Genomic DNA, 21,713 nt, shown 5'->3' on the forward strand with positions numbered 1-21,713 from the left:
TGTGGAACGGTGGTGTATATATTTTCTAAATAAATGAATGCCATTTTAAAATGTCAGTTAAACCAGAAAATGGCAAGGCACTTTCAGAGGGTCACCAGTTTCTCCACTGCTCCAGCTGGGTATATCAGTAGTTCATTGGTATTCCACACTAGACAGACTAGCACAGGAATTCCTTTCAAAGTAAAAAAAAAAATTGCAACAAACCAGTTCTAAAAAGAAATGAAAGGACGATACACAAAATATGGATTGCTCATGCTATCCTCTGAATTTCCTGGAGTAAATACATGATGGCTATAGTGGAGAAAAGAGTTACTCTGGATGTATGTGAGAACATACATTGGGTTGTATTAAGATTGGGAGGTGGGCGTCTCACTCCATCTCAGGCTAGGTTCCTCTGGTAGGCTGTCACCCGCCCCCAACTGAAACAGGCTTGACCCTTCACCAGCTGTTGGGGAGCTGGTTAGTCTATGTCTAGCATGTGGCTGAGCAGAAGGCTGGCAGGTGAAGTGTGACACAGCTTGTCTTAACCAAAGAAATACCATTTTGTACTACAGAAAACTATAAAATATATAGATCATAAGAATATATACAGAAGGAGCAGTGCACAAGGCTACAGCTAATATGAGAAACAGAAGTAAACCAAAAAGTTTAAGATTCTAATGAAAAAAGTGAGATATTTAGTGAAAAAGTGGCTGGATCTAACCCAAGAGCACATCTGTGAGGGAATAGTTTCCAACAATATATGTTTACTAGAGAATAGTTCTATGCATATTCACCTCTAGAGAGCTGCTTCAGCATAGTGGTTAAGTGGTTGGGTGGTGAACCAGCATTCTGCTGGTTTGAATCCCACTACTGCCATGAACTCAGCAGGTGGCCTTAGGCAATCCACTCCTTTCAGCCCCAGCTCCCCAGCTGTATTATGGGAACAATAATGACACTGACTTTGTTCCCTACTCTGAGGGACACTAATCTGTCTAGAAAAGTGATATATAAGCTCAGTTATTATTAACGTACATTGAGGTAAAACAGCAACTTGTGGTTCTAGAACTGTGATGTGTAGATCTATTTTTATATGGTTATGAAATTGAGTATTTTCATCAAAGGGTTGCAATTATAAGTGCAATCTCTTAATTTGATATAAAATGTTCAAACTTCAACCCGCATATGAAGGAAGACATGGCAATTTTATTCTGAAATCCTTTAAACTCAGGCTTGTTATTAAGATCTGTATAATTTATACAAGGTCACTGCAAATACAGGATGTATCAACTGAGTCAAATATCTACTACAACATAAATGTTTTTATGAGCAGCAGGTGTATTCCTGCAAAAGACTATAAAGCTATTAACTGCTCAGTAAGGAAACATAATAATGGGTTGTTAACTCAACCACTCTGACAAGAACAGTGAGAAAGGACACTTTAAAATCATTAGTAAGGCCTGCAGAAAGTATCTGCTATATTTTTCAGTCAAAAAGATACAGTATCAGTTTTCATTGTTCTACAGCCTGTGACTCTTTTCCTTGTGTTTAGATTTAAACTAAGCCAGTTCATACATTACAAAGTCTTCATGCACATGATGACCAGATGTGGTTTGGGAGTTCTCTGTTTGGAATTTAATTCCTAGGCACATATGGGACCAATTTGTATCAGGAGTGCAGCACTTTGGGAAAGGGAGCTTAATTCTTCCTCCCTACACTGTTTTCCAGAATGAAATGGACCTTGGTTTCTCCACTAGTGTTGTCCAATTAAACAGGTTTGCATGTTTTTGAAGTAATACACAATCATGCAAAACTTGTTTACAGGAGGTGATTGTGGGAAGACTACACATACCCTGCGCAAAAGCTCCTCTCTCACAGTCCCTTCAATACCACTGAAAAATCTGCAGTCTTAATTTGAACCAACGGAGAGTGCTGGAAGCAACTGTGGAATGAACGGTTGTGTGACTGTTCACATGACCCTTCACTTCACAGTCGCTACCAGCAAATACACAGAATGTACTCACTTCCAGCCCAAACAGTAAGTATTGGGAGGGGAGGACTGTTCATTGACTGGTTTGTTTGTAAAAAAACTTAACATTTTAACATAATCACATAAAAATAAGTGAATATTGTACATTTGAGCCATTTTTGATCTATTTTTTCAATTTTTTTCAGTGAGGTTATAATCTGAGAATGGTAATTTGTTTATAGGAATTACATCATATTTAAATGGGGATGTGCTCATTTCAGGAAATGCACTAGTATGCAGACTGACCTCCATGAAAGCAAGGCATGGTTTATTTAAATTCAGTGTTCTGTCCTTCTATAAACATACAATATCCTCTCTGGAGCGTTACAGCCCCTGGTTCACAAGGAATCATTTCTCTGTAGCATTAATATAACTGAATACATACAAATTTCCTAATCCAGTTTAGTCCATTTTAAGTGTACCTGATATATTCTTAATAGTCTGCATACATCACTACGTTATGCCAAAGGTCCAGGTACATTTAACAATGTTCATTACCACCAATATGCTTGACAATACCTTTTATTATTGTACCCATGTCACAGAATTTATAGCAATTAATGTTTACATAAATGGTACAGATAAGGGGGGAAAGATACTTTGAAGACGAATTATGACTCGTACACATTCTCTTTTTTCTTGGGCTCTCAGAGACAAACTAGACATGATGCCACGAGTTCTCTGTCACTATTTTAAATTGGCATTTAAAATGCAATGGTCAAACCCTGATTGGGTCCATGGTGTGAAGCTCTTGTTTCTCCCCATGTACCTTTCCAAGTGCCAAAAGAGTCACGGGAGGCCCACACACCCTATGCCTATTTTGGCACTTGAAAAGGTGTGTGGGGTGGAACAAGAGCTCTGCACTGCGGGCCTGATCAGGATTGGGTCCTCATGGCATTTTAAAATTCCATTCAAATCACATTCACTTTGGCACTTAGAAGTCATTTATTTATTTATTTGTTTATTTTAATCTAGATCATTTTTGATATGGTGAAATAGTCATGTGAAGTCCCACCACACATTCTTATCACATCCGATCATTATCTGCATTATGAATTGAACAGTGAAACCACAGTATGAATCTTTGGCAGAAACTTCAACCTATCTCTTCACTATGTGCAAAATCCTGGTTGAAAACATAATTGCCAATAGCTGACATAGGGTTGATGGCTCTGGGTAAGGAAATTCCTGGAGATTTGGGGGATGGACCCTGGGGAGGGTGGGATTGGGGAGGGAAGGGACCTCTGCTGGGTGTACCACAAAGTCCACCTTCTAAGACAGTCATTTTCTGTCAGGGAACTTATCTCTGACACGTAGAGATCAGTTGTAATTCCAGGAGATCTCTAGCCACCACCTGGAGAATGGCAACCCTAAGTTGGCACAACAGTCAAATAAATGTATGCTAATTCATTAAAAGACCAGTTATTCTATGTTGGATAAGCAAAAAAAACCCCACCCCCACCCTACATGATACTTTTAAGTAATCTATAAAAATAAAAATAAACATGTTTCTGGAAGGTCTGATTTCCTTTTTTCAAGACCTACTTTCTCATAGTACTTGATCTCGTAGTCCAGAATGGCTCCATTAGGAAAATCGGGCTCTTGCCATGAGAGGGCAATGCTGTTTTGGGAAGCCCAGTCCTTTCTGACCATACCTATCAAGGATGGTGCTGAAAAGAAAAAGGATTATGGGTTAAAGACAATGCAACATATTTAAAATGCTGTACAGAGTTAAATTTGGTTGATGTCTAAAAAACATGGTCAACTGATCACACAGCAATTTCTAAAGAAACTGTTAAACAGATTTGGTACTGCACATTTCTGAGCCCATCAGAAGAGAGGAAGGCATTGGCTATGCATCCTCCTGCTTCCTGCTCCAACTATGAATTCATTTCCCTGATGAACTTTTTATATTGAACTGCGGAAGCCAATTTTTTTTGATGAAAAGTAGCATAAAAATGAAACAAAACACACATTTTGTGATTAAAATTGGATCCACTCCTGAAAACTTTCTATATGTATTTGTACACTTTCTATGTTTGAAGGTTTCCATAACAAAAGCAAGTTTATTACATTTCCTTTTACTACAAAACTATCTCAGTTAACAATAATAGATACTCTTCATTCTGGAAGCTGGTTGACGTTTGCAGCAACTTCTGTTCCTACATGTTTTACCTATAAAATAGTCTAGAAGATGTGAAAAAGCACCCTGATTCATACAAAGTCAATAAAGACACAAGTGTCTTCATCAAGACAGTCACACACATGTGTTGCACACTTAAACTGCTTACTATATCCCATTGGAGGAAGTAAGGACATGTCTATAAAGGAATACACACTAACTTCCCCCAGTAGAATAAGGAAAACAGGAGCGCTGGGAGTACATAGATAAAATGATTAAAAAGTTAGGTGACCCCCATTTTTTTTTAACCTTCAGAAAGTTGTATTATTTTACCTCGAGGTTTGTTAAGATGGAAATGTTACTTAACAACAATTTGACCTATAATATATTCATTGTGGAAAAAAAATATAATGACAATAATGCCACTTTCACTTGTGTAGTAACTGTTGACTGTTCAAAGCATATATCTCAATAATAAAACAGGATGTTTGTTTATAACTATTTGTGAATTGCGTACCAGGTATGAATTGTATGCCATGCATGTTTCCGTTAATGACAGCCTATTTATTTAAATATAGCAAAATGACCATTTAATACTACTACCAAAGCATAGTCTTCCTTTCCGGCAAATAAGGCAGGGCAAAGGCCTGTCTGGAAAAGTAAAATTTTCAACACTTAGTGTGGTCAAAACTTTACACGCTTGTTTAGAATGTATATATTTTAAGCAATAAAATCACATCAGTCCGTAAGAAAAGAAAAACTTCATGTGTCCTCCAATCTTATTGGTCTGCCCACCGCACACAGACTGAAATACTATAAGTAGACATCATAAGCTTTTAAAGGAGGTTGGTCTAAATTACTAATTATGCCTACGATGTAGAATTTTACTTTACTTTCCCTGTTCATCAGCAACAATGGTCTATCAAAGAATATTGGGACTAGGCCTGGTGATTCCATAGTTGTAGATCCCATGGAAGACAAAACCATGACATACCCTGAGGTCCCTGGGTCCTCTGATGCCCAGGGAACTTATAGTCAGCTGGAGCTGCCAGACCAGAAGCCCAGGAGGCTTGGGAACAGGAGCCAGAACCAAAACTTGGGATTGCTGAGGGACCCATGAAGGAGACTGGCTGATAGCTAAAGACACAGCAGACACCCCCAGTACCCCCAAAGCAGAGCAGGAAGTGTGGGCAGAAGCACAGCTCAGACAGTAGAATGCATGACTAGCTGCCTGAGGCCTCTCTGCTGACCATGAGGTATCTGGAGACCTATATCCACTATAAGGCTTTGCAGGTTTCTGGACACGGTCCAACTGTAAGTGTCTTCAGACTCCAGGCCATAGCTGCAGACATTCATTCTCATAAACTGCCTAAGTTAAGGTTGCCAGGTCCCCTTACCCGCCCAGTGGGAGGGGTCCCAACACTCACCTTGTCTTTGCTGCTTGACTTGCACATTTCACAGTGGGCCAAATTGGGCCCCAAATGACCCAGATTCAGCCGGTTAGGGCCCAAATCATTCTGCTGCAAACCCAGATTACAACTTTTGTGTTGCCCTTATCTATTATTATAACATTTGATGATAATTGGCCATCAGGGCTCCAGTGTTATATACGCCACCTCTACAAAGACAGAACATTAGCTGCCCTGTAAGAGAATAAACGGGTGCAAACTCAACATAAAAATGCAGCATTCAGAAACTAGTCGAAGAACATTTGCTCTCAGGTCCCCTGATGTTGATCCTGTTACCATTAGAAAGGGTTCAAAGGGTTTGCTGAAGTAGAATTTATCAATATATTCAAAATTACTCATTTTAGACCTAATCAGGTCCTCCTGGGTTCCTTGTCAACTGTTTTAAATTAACATATCTAGAAAGAAAATTTTATCAAATTTTTGTTAGTCACTGCTCTTATATTGTGTACTCTGTTCATTTGGTCTCTGCATAGAAATATCACAGATCCATAGTTACCCCTTTGCTGGAGACAGGCCCGTGTCTCACTGTCCCACCCCAGACAGAGCTCAGCCAGCAGAAGAGTGGCATGCAGAGATTGTGGGAATTCCAGCCTCATGTTTACCAAAAAACAAACACCCAAACCTTGAGGATTTAAGAGAGAGTGAAAGATGGTTACACTTGGCTTCCCCAGAGTTAATATGGACCCAAATAGAAAACATGCATGCTGATGTAGTCTTTTCAAGAACAGCATATTTATTGTCAACTAAACTTCATTCATCTAAAGAAGTGGGCTGTACACAACAGTTCATGCCACAAAACCTCATTAGCTTTTAAGGTGCCACAAGACTCTTAGTTGTTTTTTAGTGCAACAGACTAACATGACTACCCCTCTGGAATCTGTTACCTTGCATAGCATCTGCCAACCCATACTTCTACAATTACTTTTCAGAATGCCATCTGGAATTGTCAAAGGCCTTGCCAAAGTCACATTATATATGCTGCATTCCCCTTATCCATCAAACCAATTACCCTGTCAGGGAAGTGAAAGAGAGATGACTAGTAATTTTTCCTACTGTACCTTTCCCAAGTGGTGAGAGTTCAGCAGCCTTTAAAGAAGAAAACAATAGAAACAAAATGTCTACGGGCTTTTTTTTCCATGAATGTACAGGTTGGGCAAGCATTACCAGCATGCAAAGTAAATTCAGACAGTGCTACTATTCAAACAAAATTGTTCTCCCCCATCACCACAGCGTCTTTCTGTACAGGAAATTCAAATCCCCCCCCCAAATCAAACATTTTCATCTCATCCTTCAAATTGCATTTGAAGCAGATTGAGGCTAAGAGGTCTATGGGAGAAACAGGTCATTTACTACATATATATTTCAGTTAGAAGTCTTCTATGAAAGAGCAGTCTTTTAAAAATTATAGCACAATGCATAATTATTTTAGATGCTTCATAAATAAAGGATTATGACGACGACGACGACGATGATTCTGACAGCCCCCATATCCTTCAGGATTAGGCTGTATTATGTGAGCCTTTATGACATAATATGATTTATTCTGAACTGGTCCTTGCTGGTTTCTAATTATTATAGTTATTTTAGATGTTTTCAAACTTCTTGGCATGTATTCCCAAGGAAAGGAATTGAGGGTGTTCCAAGGTGGTCCTTCTATAGTTTGCTAGACTCTACATACAGCAGGATTTGAGTCCAGTGGCACCTTAGAGACCAACAAAATGTCTGGGCATAAGCTTTCAAGAATCAAAGCCTCCTTCTTCAGAGCATTCTTCAGATGGTATTTGAAGAAGGGAGCTCTAACTTTTGAAAGCTTATACCCTGAAAATTGTGTTGGTCCCTAAGGTGCCTTTGGAATCAAATCCTGTTGTTCTTCTCCTGACTAACATGGCTACCTACCTGAAACTAGACACTACACACATATTCACCATCAAGTTGCAACCAACTTATAAAAACCCAGCAAGGGACTTTCAAGGCAAGTGTGAAGCAGAGATGGTTTGCCATTTCCTTCCTCTGTGCAAGTCTTCCTTGTTGGTCCACAATCTAGGTACTGACACTGCTTAGCTTTTGAGATCTGACAAAATCAGGCTATACAATACCATTTCACATTCCTGCTAAACTCTTAACTTGTTCTGAGTATTTTTATAGTGGCTTGGTTCAGGCAGAATTTGAAACTATGAAACTATAATCATGACAGCATGTTTAGCTAACCTGTTTTTTAAAAGTACATAACAAAGAGTAGTAGACATTATATCTGGAATGAGAATGGGAATGGGAAGTAAGTAAATACCATTTAGATCTGGACATCGTATTTTAAATCTACATGCCGTTCCCTACAGCCATTAGGTATGTGGTGACATGTGAGTAGACATGGGCATGAACGGAAAAAACCCCCCGAATACCCTGTTCGACGTTCGGTGCCATCCACAAACAACGAACAACAAACATGGATGAACATGAACTGTTCCTGGACATGTTCGTTGTTCGTGGGGGCCAGAACCCCCCCAACCCCCCACTTAGCCCCCCTCCCCTCAAACCCACTTACCTGGCCCTTTAAAGATCCCTTTAAACTATCCCTTTAAAGATCCCTTTAAACTATCAGCTGGCAGGGGGGGAATTCCACCAAATGTGCAGGGGAAATAGTTGTCACTGTCCTCTAAAGACCCCCCCCCCAGTTTCAGAGAGATTGCACCCCAGAAAAGCATGATCCATGGCTCTCTCCCTTTAGTCCTCACTGTCCTCTGAAGACCCCCCCCCCAGATTCAGAGAGATTCCCGCCCCCCAAGAAAGGCATGATCCATGGCTCTCCCCCTTTAGTCCTCACCATCCTCTGAAGACCCCCCCCCAGATTCAGAGAGATTCTTCCCTGAGAAAGGCATGATCCATGGCTCTCCCCCTTTAGTCCTCACTATCCTCTGAAGACCCCCCAGTTTCAGAGAGATTGCACCCTGAGAAAGGCATGATCCATGGCTCTCCCCCTTTAGTCCTCACTGTCCTCTAAAGACCCCCCCCCCCAGTTTAAGAGAGATTACACCCTGAGAAAGGCATGATCCATGGCTCTCCCCCTTTAGTCCCCACTGTTCCTTGAAGACCCCCCCCCCAAGTTTCAGAGAGATTGCTGTCATTTTCTGTTCACAGTGGCAAAAATGGAACTGCTCATTGGAAGGCAGCTACTTTGAGGAGTTACAAAGTGACCTTCCCAATGTCCAATACCCACCAAATTTGCAGGGGACATAGTCCTCACTCTCCTCTGAAGATCCCCAAGTTTCAGAGAGATTGCACCCCGGAAAGGCATGATCCATGGGTCCTTCCCTTTGTTGTCATTTTCTGTTCACAGTGGCAGAAATGGGACTCTGGTGGAAGCTACTTTGAGGGGTTACAAACTGACCTTCCCAATATCCAATACCCACCAAATTTGCAGGGGACATAGTCCTCACTGTCCTCTGAAGATCTCCCAAGTTTCAGAGAGATTGTACCCTGGGAAAGGCATGATGCATGGGTCCTTCCCTTTGTTGTCATTTTCTCTTCGCAGTGGCAAAAATGGGACTCTCTGCTGGAAGTACTTTGAAGGGTGAAAGCCAGAAGGCAAGCCAGAAGGAGTTCAGACTGAGTTCAGTCTCTCCCTCCGGTTGCCAAGGGGATTGATTGCAGCAGGCGCCAGACTGTCTGGCTTGCCGAAGGGCTGCCGAAGGCAACGAACAAGGCTTTTAACAACCACCTGTTTGTTTAGGATGGGGCCTCACAAACAGCTTGCTTGCGAACAGCAGATTGGGCTATTTGTGGGTTTTTTCTGTTCGTAATGCTGTTCATGCCCATGTCTACATATGAGTAGGTCATAAACATGTTCAGTCAAGTAGCATAGACACTGAAGGAGAGCTGTTATCTATGGTATCTTCATGTTAAAGCTTTAACAAATTTGCAATCACTACAGGATGAGATAGGAATAGAACTAAGTTTCCTGAAGGATGACAAACAACAGTAAGTTGCATGTCCACAACTTGGATTTTTGATTTGCTGTCTGAAATCCTTGAGAACTGGATATGTTCTATCTAGCTGGCAAGTTTAAAAATGGACTTTACTCCCATAGAACATTCTTAACTATTTTCTTCCTTTTAAGATCAGTTTCCTAAACCACTATAGTAAGAGTAAAGACTTTATTTCTAGTCAACACTATGGTTTTAAGTATATCTAGCCTTCCAAAAGCTTTGATAAAAATCAGCAGGGAAACATTGAACAAGTTCTGCTTTTTCTAGTGATTTTCCTTCTTATATGAAGACAATGATGTTCTATTTCTGTTTTCAGATGATCTTGTCTAAAGCACTGATAATGAAAGACTGAAAGGTGCATATATAAAAAAAACCCCTTCACTTAGTGAAATGAACATGCATATTTTGTTTCCTTGGCAGGCACATTTGAACAGTTTAAAATGCAAAGGTAAATTGCTGGCATAAATGAATGTTGCCAAAAAGCGTTAATTACAACATGTGTTGTCCGACTTTGTGCACTCCAGCTTTGCAATTGAGGTTATCAGCAGAAATGTGTACTTTCATTCTGCTAGAAAATGTTATTATTCTTATATGAAATGCCTCAACCTTGATTTCTATAACTGGATTACAATGTCTATAAAGTTTGACAGTAAGTATAACGTTATCTCTTATATAGCAATAAATGGAGTCTAAGGTCATTCACAGTCTTGTGGTAAGGAAAAAATGCTATTTCAGTGCAGTGCAGAAAAACTATTTATTTCTTTTGTTATTTTGAAAAGTCTGTAAGGAAAAGTAATAACATTTCCCTCCTTTAAATACCTCACTGGGTTGAATCCAGTGAAGTATAAATGGAATAAGTTCAGGGATGGGCCTTTTACCTTATGCAGCCCTACCCCAAAATCTGCTTCTGAGAGCTAAGTGATCCACAAGAATGGAATACTCTAAGGGGGCTGCAGTTCAAAATGAAATCAGCAAAAACATCCCCTAATTCATCCTGCATGAGTTCTTCCCACACATGGTAAAAAAGCAAGGGGAAGGGGATTTCTGTTGATTCCCTGTTCTTATTGTAGCCCTTTGAGTGGCCTTCCACTCTGTACTTTAAAATATTCATCCATCAAGAACAGCTGTATGGAGTCACAATGTTACAAGTTAAAGGGACAGAGATGTTCTGTGAATTTGTTTTTTTGGAGTTCACTGGATCTTATCTAACTCATTATGATTTTTGCAAGGGAATTCTAACTTCTGAAATAGTGTTACATATGCATGTCCAGCTCCAATGATAGGATACATGTATATTAGCTTTGATGCCCACATGACATTGGATCATGTGATAATTTTCTCCAACAGAAAGCATTTCTGTTAGTGGAACAGAACGTTCTTGTCTCTCTCCTGCTATAGCACACTGACCTTTCTCAAATGTTCTCCTGGAGAACAAAGAGCCATCAGGATAATTATAAGAGGCTAACTGCTTTAGGAGGGGTAAATCAGCGAATTGTTTCTTAGCTGTCCCAACTGGTGTGTGTGTGTGTGTGTGTGTGTGTGTGTGTGTGTGTGTGAAGGAAGTGGTGGCCATGGGGAATCGGACTGAGGTAAGAAAGATGGTGCTGATGTGGGTGGGTACAGGGCCATTTTAAGGTCCCTTGTAGGCCCTAGGAGCTCTAACTTTTGAAAGCTCCACCCCAAAACATATTAAAATGCACCCACACCACTCATTCAGGGCCAGCGCCACCATTGAGGTGGTGAGGCAGGTGCCGCGGGTGCCGCGGGGCCAGAGGGGGTGCCGGAGGGGATGCTGGGGGTGCAGGCACACACCACGGAGCTGGCATGCCTGGCCTGCAGCTGCTGCTGCAGCCAGCCAGCCCCACGCGCCGCTGCTGCCGCCACTGCCACCACACGCCCCTGGCTGGGTGCAGCAGCCATGGGCCAGGCACGGCAGGCGGCCGGGGCAGCATGCGGAGCACGGACAGCCTCCTCACACTGCTCCAGCCACCCACCGGCCAATGACCCCGGCTTTGCTGCATGATGACATCATCACTTGATGACATCATCATGGAGTCCGGGGGCGCGTGCACAGGAGGGTGGCCGCAGGTGCCAGAAACCCTGGTGCTGGCGGTGCCCTCATTAAATATACTTTTTTGCTGAAAAAAGCTGAATGGATTTTTAATAATTTTCTTCCCCTGTACTACTTTCAATTGAAAGTGATGTTATGTGAGGAATGACATTTGAAGAAGTTATATGAGATTTTCCTAATTTTAATAAGTCACAAAGTTAAAATAACTTCTTACAATTTTTAATTTGTAGTTTTGTTAAAAATAAATTATTCATTGTGTTCTTTTGATTTAAACTTTATTATATTTATATATAGTAAGCTGACTTGCAGTTGGCTAGTTGACATAATGTTACATTTTGTAGACATTTATTTAAATATTTATTAATTTTGATTTTGCAGTTTTCTTTTTGCATTTTGGTGCCAATGATTTTTTCCCCAGGTCTCCAACATTTTTGTAGGCTTGTAGCCCGTAGGCACTATGTCTATAGTGCCTAATGGATAAAACAGCCCTGGCAGGGTATGAAAAAATGCACCCCTTTTGGTCCATCCATGGCATCCAAAGGTGCTTTGACTACCGTCTTTCCAAAAGCTAGTACTGAATCATGGCTGGGAAAGATTGCTGCAAAGGCAAAAACACAGCATGGCAAATACAGGACTATGAGGATGCTTCTGAAAATAGCACTGCTGTAACAAAGCCAAAGTGGACCAAAATACCCATCTGGAAATACTGGTTAAAGGGTGATCTGACAAGATTTGCAGATCACAAAAATGGCAGGGATAGCATCCTTTTAGAGGCCAGTAATAAAATGCAGAATGATTGTGATAGATTGGAAACCTAGGATAAACCTAAGAAAAGAAAATTCAACAGAGAAAACACAAAGTCCTGTATTTAAGTAATTAAAAAAATCAAATGCAAAGGTATGAGGTGTGGTATATGTGACTAATGTGATTTTGGGTTGTATTAATAAAAGCATAGTATTGAAATCATGAGAAGTAATACTGCCTGTCTATTCTGCAATAGTCTGATCTGATGGAATACTGTTTTCAGTTCTGGCACTAAACTTTAAAAAGAGGTAGATAAATTGAACCTGGTTCAAAGTACGGCAATGAAGATTGTCAGGGATCTGGAAAACAAGTCCTACATAGAAACATGGAAGAAACTAGTGATGTATTCCTAAGCAGAGTTAAATCCTTCTAAATACATTCAAGTCATTCTTACTTGCCATGAAATTACTGGGTGCCCAGCCCAGAACCAGATATTCTATCTCAGCCTGACCTTCTACACAAGACTGTTGTGATGATAAAATGCACGAGACCAATGCAAGCATGTTGGAGGAAGGATTGGATAAAAATGTAATACATAATTTTTTTTTTATAAATTATGAATTACAAACAATTAAGATACATCATTGCAAATTAAAGCTTTACAACTGTATTTTCTGTTTATATGAATTAAAATCATCCTGTTTACAGTTATTTATATTTTTCATTTTTTAAAATTCCCTAATGTCTATGTAATTTTAATTACATTCCTATGAACAATCCACAGCTAGATAAAAAAGACATAATTTAAGAATGTTTCATTATCACATCAGCTCTCAAATCACATGCCAGAGATTAACTATCAGAAATGAAAGCACTCCTAAATTCTCAGGATTGCTGAAACATTTGTTTTTAAAAAAAATTATGTTGTATACTCCTTATGATGACTTATTTTTTAATGAGCTCAATGGCATTTGAAGTATCATCAATAGCAAAGAAGCTCCCATTTTACTGTATTAAAAATGGCCCACAAGTCACTGTGTTCATATGAAGAGACTTATTACTAAATAAATCTTGCACTGTGAGCTCAGGCAGCAAGTAAATCACAAAATCTTGATCCACCACTTACATTCTGTAGCACATAAAACAAGGATTACCTAGAAGCAAAGCAAAGATAAATGTAGAGAGATCTTTGCATATTGTGTTCATACCATCTACTACTGCATGCAATAATTTCAGGTGAGTATCCATGTTGGCCTGCACTGGAACGATTTCATGGCCTCCATGATGGTTATGGGCCTGTCCCGGGTAATAACCCGCTCCACACATTTAGCAGGGCACATGCTGTATCTGGTCTGTTATACTGATGGGAAGGGTGATCTGGAGGTGATCTGGTAAAGCTTACTCCATTGTCATGGACAGATCACTACTTGATACAGTTAGGCTCACTGCTCCCTCTTTCCTGTGCAGGGATGGTGGACCCATTACAATATTCTGTTCCAGAAACCTGTTGGATCCTGATAGTTTCCTGTTGGTGCTTGAGGATTGCCTCACCATGACTATTGCTGATTCTGTCAAGGCTCTCTGGAATAGGAAGATGACCTGGGTTGTTGATACAATCACTGCTAAGCACGCTCTCTCACTTGACGGAGCCAAGCAATCTTCCTGGTTTACCAGAGAATTGATGGCAATGAAATGAGAGGGACAACAACTAGAGGTGTGCTGACAGAAAACTCAAAGTGAGGATGATTGAACGCAGCATATTAGAGTCTATTCTATGGCAGTAAAGAAAGGTAAAGGTAGTCCCCTGTGCAAGCACTGAGTCATTACTGACCCATGGGGGGACGTCACATCACAATATTTTCTTGGCAGACTTTTTCTATGGCAGTGATGGTGGCAAAAAAGCAGTATTTCTCCACCATCATTGTATCTGCTTCTACTTGTCCCGCTAAGCTGTTCCATATGGTTCAAGGATGTTTGCATCATAGCCCCATGTGTCTGAAATCTGTGAAAAAACCCACCAGCATTCAGTAAGAAGCCTGTCACTTTAACAGCATGTGGAAACAGCCACTGGGAGAGGTTATCAGGAGGTTTGGGCAGTGGTGTTACGGATATGTAGATAATATACAGCTCTAAATTTCTTTCTCACCTAATTCCAAGGATGTTATTGATGTTCTGAAATGGTGCTTGGAGTCAGTAATGGGCTGGATGAGGGTGAACATGCTGTTAAGAAACTGACTTTGCCCAGTCTTGTTCTTGGTTTTCTAAACCTTTGATTCAGAACTTTGTCCCTGGTTAAGCTTAGAAGTCTGTATATGGAAAAATGCAGTCATCATGACTGCTTTTTTCAGAGGTGGAACTGAAGCAGGCAGGTGCAAAATGACATCATAGCTTCAAAGCCAAGATGGAAGGGGATTTTGCACCTATATTGTATCATTTAGATCAAGGAATCTTGGATGGGAGTACTTGCAATGCTCCTGATTGGTTAATTAGAATCAGGTCAGCTGCAAGAAGCCTGGAATAAAGCTAGGGTCTTCATTCTAGCTCCCCCTCCCCCTTGTTCTGTGTGGTTGCTGGTGGTTACCTGTGCTACATGTTGTTAGGATCTGGTTACCAGGACTATTGCTATTGGAGTTTGGAGCTCTGTCTGAACTTTGTGCTTTTAGCCTGACAAGGTAACAACTGTGTCAGAGGACCTAAGCATGTACTTTAGGATAGTTATTTAGCATTGTTAATTTTCCTTTCTTATCTGCATACCTCTATGTTTGTAATCTTTGCATTCTTTTTAATAAACACTATTGAGTATACGTATGTGATGTTATTTTGAGTTTGAGTGCTTTAATCTGAGTCCAGTACTTTGGCTTATCTGTCATAGCTACCAAAGTAATTGTTTTGTGGATGTTAGTCTGCAAAGTAGTCTGCCTTGCAGGACTGACTTCTTGTTGTTTAACTCCTAGTAGGGCTTGATAGGCACGAATGGAAAAAAAAGAACAAGCTATTCGTTGCCATCCATGAACAACAAACAGTAACGAACATGACCCTGTTCACAAACATGTTCATTGTTCATTGTTTGTGGCCCCTTAAAGATCCCTTTAAACTATCAGCTGGAAGGGGGGATTCCCACCTGCCAGCTGATAGTTTAAAGGGCCCTTTCCTGCCACTTGCAAGGGGCAGGGCCCTTTAAACACCCCACAAATTGACCTTCCCAATATCCAATACCCACCAAATTTGCAGGGGACATAGTCCTCACTGTCCTCCAAAGACCCCCCCAAGTTTCAGAGTGATTGTACCCCAGAAAAGGCATGATCCATGGGTCCCCTCTTTTGCTGTCATTTTCTCTTCACGGGGCAAAAAGGGGACTGCCTGTTGGAAGGCAGCTACTTTGAGGGGTTACAAACTGACCTTCCCAATATCCAATACCCGCCAAATTTGCAGGGGACATAGTCCTCACTGTCCCCCAAAGACCCCTCAAGTTTCAGAGAGATTGCACCCCAGGAAAGGCATGATGCATGGGTCTCCCCCTTTGTTGTCATTTTCTCTTCACAGTGGTAAAAATGGGACTCTCTGCTAGTAGTACTTTGAAGGGTTAAAGCTAGAAGGAGTTCAATCCCTGCGCTGCCAGGGGAATTGATTGAAAGGCCCCAGACTGTCTGGCTTGACAAACGGCTGACGAAGGCAATGAACGAGGCTTGCAACAACCACTTGCTTGTTTAGAATGGAGCCTCATGAACGGCTTGTTCGCGAACAGATGAATGGGCTGTTCATGGGTTTTTTCCATTTGTAATGCTGTTTGTGCCCATGTCTAGTCTCAAGTTGAGATAACTCTTGGCTTGAGAGAGACTGGTAGTGGCAACTGTTACCCTGGGAAATGAGAATTCACTCCCCAGTTTTGAGTACTTTGCTCTTGCCTTTCCATTAAGGCCTACTTATGGATACAATGGGTTTTGACACATGCTAAAACTGAATCCTGACAAGACAGAAGCTCTCTGGGTTAGTAGAAAGGCATACCAGGAACTTAAGATCTCCCTGTCTTGGAAAGGATTGTAGTCTTCCATTGAAATGTCTGGTTTCCAGCTTGGAGGTGCTGCTTGACACAGTAATCACCTTGGAAAACTAGGTGGCTGTGATGGTTCAGTGTTTTTGCCCAGTTTCAGCTGATGCATCAGTTGTGCCTGCTCCTGGCTCAGTCAGATCTAGCCACAGTGATCCATACTTGTGTTACATCTAGACTGGGCTATTGCAATGCAGCCTAATTGGGGCTCCCCTTGAAGAGTATTTGGAAGTTGCAGCTAGTGCAGAATGCTGCAGTAAGACTGCTATCTTCAGATTAGGACCTGACCTGGGAAACCTAGGTTGTATCTCCACTCTGCTGTAGAAGATAACTTAACGACCTTGGGCCAGCTGCATGCTCTCAGTGGAACTTACCTCACAAGGTTGTTATATTATTAAATGGAGAAGAGGAGAATAATATAAGCTGCTTTGGGTCCTCATCGTGGGGAAAGGTGGAGTATAAAGGAAATAATAGCTATAGCTGAAGATAGGAATGCAAATAAAAGGAAGGTTGATTTGTGATTGGGAAGGAGAGAAGGAACCAGTGAAAGGTAAGGATATGGGGGTTCCCCAGAGGAGGGAAAGAGAAATTGTGTGGGAAAGGGAATACAGGGGGAAAATGAGGTGCCCCTATCAGTCCTTGAGAGTTCACCACCACGCAAGAGGGCCCAGCCTGATGGTCTGCACCATGCAGTGGGGCCATAGTTTTCCTGGGTACATGTTGCCAGGGGGAGGGAATGAGGGAACATTGAAGACACGGGAGAGATAGGGGGTTGGTGGGTGGGTGGGATGGAGAGAAAGAAGCAAGAAAGGGGGATAGGATACAGGAGCTTTCAGGAAAGGGAAAGAGGAAATAGTGGGGGGAGGGGAAAATGAGATAACACCAGAAATCCTTGTGGGTACCCCAGTTATCTCTCTCTCTCTCTCTCTCTCTCTCTTTCTCTCTCTCTGTTTCCTGTTCTTTCCCCCTCCTGGCTCTTGTGTCCAGCCCAAGTGCCTCGTACCAACTGTCTGCAAATATCATCCCACACAGTATGCATCTGACAAAGAGAGCTATGATTCTTGAAAGCTTATGCCTCTATAAAATTGGTTAGTCTTAAGGGTGCTACTGGACTTTTTACTATTTTGCAACTACAGACTAACATGGCTAACTCCTCTGGATTTAAAGCCATTTGAAAACCAGCATGATCCATCAGCCTATGGGTTTGGATGTTTTAATTGGTCCACTACTCCTGCACAGTTTTGGTACTTCTGTAAGTCTAAACCCCAGCAAGCAGAAACCTGTCCATGACGAGGGGACCATCTTTAATGGTCATTGCTGAGTTGTAGGAGTTCCTGAAGAAAGGAAGAGTTGTAGGGCTCCCATTGTGAGACAGAAGGAGGGAAGCTGAAACAAGGGGACCATCTTTAATGTCCCCACCTTCAGATCACCTTCTTCCTGCCCAGAGCAGAACATCAGAGCAAGAGTTACAGTGTGTGGGGCCTGCCATTACCTTAGACAGGCTCATGCTTGTCATAGAAGCCGTGAAATCCTGACCTGCTGCTGTCAAGGTAGCCTCAGCATGCAGCCCTTTTGTTGTTAGATGGTGTAATGAAATGGTTACCAAAGGTGAGATGAGTGCTGGTTGCAGTTAATCTGTCTTAAAGAAAAAAAATGTTCCCCATGAGGTTTGATGGGCTGTGGGGCCGGGGGGGGGGGGGGCTGCAGGAGTCTTGGTGCGGGACACCCTTCTTCCTGGGCTACAACTCCCAGCTGCCCCGGGCCAAGAAAGTACAGGAAAAATAAGGGGCAGAGCAGCCTCCACAGAAATACCCAGGCCATCCTGAGGGGAAGGAGAATTGCCTTCTTGGTTGAAGAAGGAGAGGCTCCTGCTGGTGAGTGAAACCCAGGTGCCTAGGCCCTAAATGTGGAGGGCCTGGGAGGCAGCAGAAAGGAAAGAAAGGGGGAACCTTCCCTGAGACCACCACCCCTTAAGGTAGAGTAGGGAACAGTGTGGTAGGGAAAGCAGATGGCGGTTCTCTTCAGTTTAATTTTCTGCCCTATGAGTTCTGAAAAGGGGGGTCTACCCCTATGTGTGGTGCCTTTACCTGCTTTGTATATAGTGCTCTGTATATAGTTATTAAATTACACTTTTTGAATATAAAGAACCTTGTGGTGCTCTGACTACATAACCTCCCCCACTTGGCACAATACAAGAAGGGAGGGAGCCTGGGAGAAACTGATATGGCTAGACCTTGGTGGGTTGCCAATTCTCCAGGGCCCAACCAAAGATTGGGTAATTCATTTCCCAGTAAGGAAATTCAGCCAGAGGGGTCTCACTGCCCCTCAGTCAGGTGGTGTACAAATCAGTGAGTGGTGGCAGTGATGGAGAGTGTGAGCCATGCCCACCAGGGACGGTAGGAGGCGGATAGCCGGGCTAGCAGGCCATTGATGGCGGCTCAGTTGCCCAGACTGAGAGCCAGCGCCTGTTCCACCACAGATGGAGTGGGGGTTTTGAGGAGAATATGTACATGTTAGTAGAGATAAGGATGTTGCGACAAATGTTTTAGAGGGAGAAGGCAAAAGGCCAAGCAATACAAGCAATTGCTATATGGAGCAGAGATGAAAACATGATCTATTCAGAGAATGAGAGAATCTAGTCTGAGTGTATATGGTTACAAGTTTCTATTGATTTTTCAGTGCCACCAGGATCATTTTATTTTTATTGTGATTAATAGTAGGCTGTTGTTGATTTATGGTAGCTGCTAGACAAGGGAAGCCTACTGCTTAAGCCTTAGTTCAGTATTTCTGGATTTGAGATTTATATTCAATATAAAATACAAATTACAAAATTCTGCTGTTAATAATAAATATGCATTTTTACAGAAGCAATGCCAACATTTTCTACAACCGCTGGCATGAAAAAAGCACAGATGCACAAAGAAAGAAAAAAATTGTAGCAAAGTAAAAGTGAAAACAATATAAGTAAAAATGAAAATAAAATCTTTGGGTCGACAGAACTATCTATTGCCTTTGAAGTCAGCATGATAACACATGTATTTTTATATAGTGTTAAGGGGCTGACAATTGCCTGCAGTGAAGGAGACTGCTAGTTCTTCACACAATGCATAGCCAGGTGGCATTCTAGCAGCGTTGACTCAAGCACACTTTCTAAGCTCTAATTATTTTCTGTGAACTACTGTGGCATATCAAGCGAGCCATGCCATCCCTTTTCAACTATATCAGCATGCATTCTTCAATCAACAAATTGCACTTTGGCACAAGCAGAAGGTTTTGAATGGACTTCTGCCACCTCACAGTCCTAGGCTAAATGGTTATGAACATATGCAGAAAGTGTGCTGTTCATTTTAAGGGTCTTTTGATGGCACGGTTAATTGTACTAAAAGTGCAATTGATGGAAAGTGAGATACAGATTGGATAGGCAGTGCAACAGATGTAGGAGGTCATTCAACAAGGACTACTCATTACTTCAAATTACTACCCTCGAGGAGAAGTTCTGGTGCACGCCAGGTTGGAGCTCTTTCAGTGACATCTCATCTTTCAGTTTCATCCCAGAGGCCAATTCATCATCTTGCTGTTAACGTAGTCCAATTAAAACTGGTTGCCTAAATTTACAAGAAATCTATGGCCATTTTAAATAGGATTTAGCTAGCCAAATTGTACTAACACTAGGTGAAATCATATTAATTGAGGAGTTGGTTCCCAAAAAGGTTAAAAAGGATTTTTACATGGATCCAGGTCAACTTTTCTATCTGTAAAAAAAAAAAAAAAGTTTAAATATTTGTTAACATAGGGAATGTTAAGCTTAGGCATTGTCAACCAGAACGAATTTTTTAAAGCTTTCATATCTATTCGTTTTATAATATTTAATTTTTCATAGTTTTTTTAAAAAATAAAAGCTCCCTTATATCCTTTAGACCTTTTGCAGGGTAAAAATCTTATGAAATGTAAAAAGGAGGGGGAAGCCCCAGGAGGCAGTTTAGCAATTGTATAGTGGCTGAAGTTTTTAAAGTACCCTCAATAACTTTAACAATGTTGAAAATCTTACACAAATCAGGACCTGGGGCTTAGAGAGAAATCTAGTGATTTGATCAAGGTCAGACAATTCTGAAAACAATGTGCTTCCAGGATATCCTTCATTTCTGAATTATGGTTCTCAAATCGAGAACATCAGAAATCTGTAAAGGGACGCATGCCCACCACCATGCTTGTTATTCAATTACTGTCATAACGTGTCAGAATAGTAAGATCTGGATTCAATAGCACTATAAAGATCAACTAAGTTTCCAAGGTATGTGACATGTTTATTGGCAAACAGAGCCAAGTGAATTGGGCGTTTCTCTGAGATGAAGTGACAGCTGGTTTCTACAAATCTGATGCAGTATAGAAGCTAATTAGGTACTTCCTATCATAACTACACACAATAACATAAATGATGATCAACTGCATTACTCACAGTTTAACTATGTTCTCATATACCAACAGGCCAATCCAAATCAGTTACAACCTAAAGCAGACTTACAACCTTCAATGGAAAACAGTTGCTGCAATGAAAAATAGTTTCTACTCATCAGGTCTCATAGACAACCTGTTAAAGACTGTAGGGGGCTGAAATCTCCAGCGTTTGTGTTGTTTCAATTGGTAAGTCACTTAGACCTCCAAAGTGGTGGGGGTGGCCAAAAAATGTTATGAATAAACACATAAAACTTAAACTTGCTTGCCTGAGCAGCGCCTCAAAAACATGGAAAGACTGCATGAAGCTACAATAGTACATGTTCTTTCCCCAAGCCAGAGATAGCATTGGGAAACTATTGGGAATGCCATAGATCCCAAAGCGTTAGCCGTGTTAATCCGTAGTTGCATCTGATGAAGAGAGCTGTGGTTCTCGAAAGCTTATGCCTCAATAAAGTTGGTTAGTCTTAAAGGTGCTACTGGACTTTTTACTATTGGGAATGCATCTCCCGTTGTGAGATTCGTATTGTGAATCTCACTATTGTGAATGCATATTTAAGACTGAGTGACATGCCTTTAATAAGGCACAATGCTCTGTTTTGCTTATGTAGCAGACTTGAGGATAATAGAAAGATAATGGGGAAATCATTAAATTTATTGATCAGCTGGAAACCTGTAAAGTACCTTATGGTACCATAAAAATGGGAACTATTCTGAAGGGATTGGTTTTGAGAAAGGTCACCTTTGTATGGAAGATCTATTCATAGATTTCAATGTAAACAAAGAAAAAAATACCAAAGTAATGTATGATGGCTC

General features: G+C 41.2%; 1 protein-coding gene across 2 annotated transcripts in view; it reads right to left on the reverse strand.

The window, feature by feature from the left end:
* EPHA6 (EPH receptor A6) overlaps window positions 1-21,713 on the reverse strand; it is a 785,056-nt gene that overhangs the window by 268,206 nt on the left and 495,137 nt on the right. For both annotated transcript variants that reach the window (XM_054973550.1, XM_054973551.1), the window contains exon 6: window positions 3,554-3,678. In XM_054973550.1, coding sequence (XP_054829525.1) covers window positions 3,554-3,678 — 125 coding nt within the window. The remainder of the gene's footprint in view (window positions 1-3,553; window positions 3,679-21,713) is intronic.

This window comes from Eublepharis macularius, chromosome 3, assembly GCF_028583425.1.
Source record: "Eublepharis macularius isolate TG4126 chromosome 3, MPM_Emac_v1.0, whole genome shotgun sequence".
In the NCBI taxonomy this organism is placed as follows: Eukaryota; Metazoa; Chordata; class Lepidosauria; order Squamata; family Eublepharidae; genus Eublepharis; species Eublepharis macularius.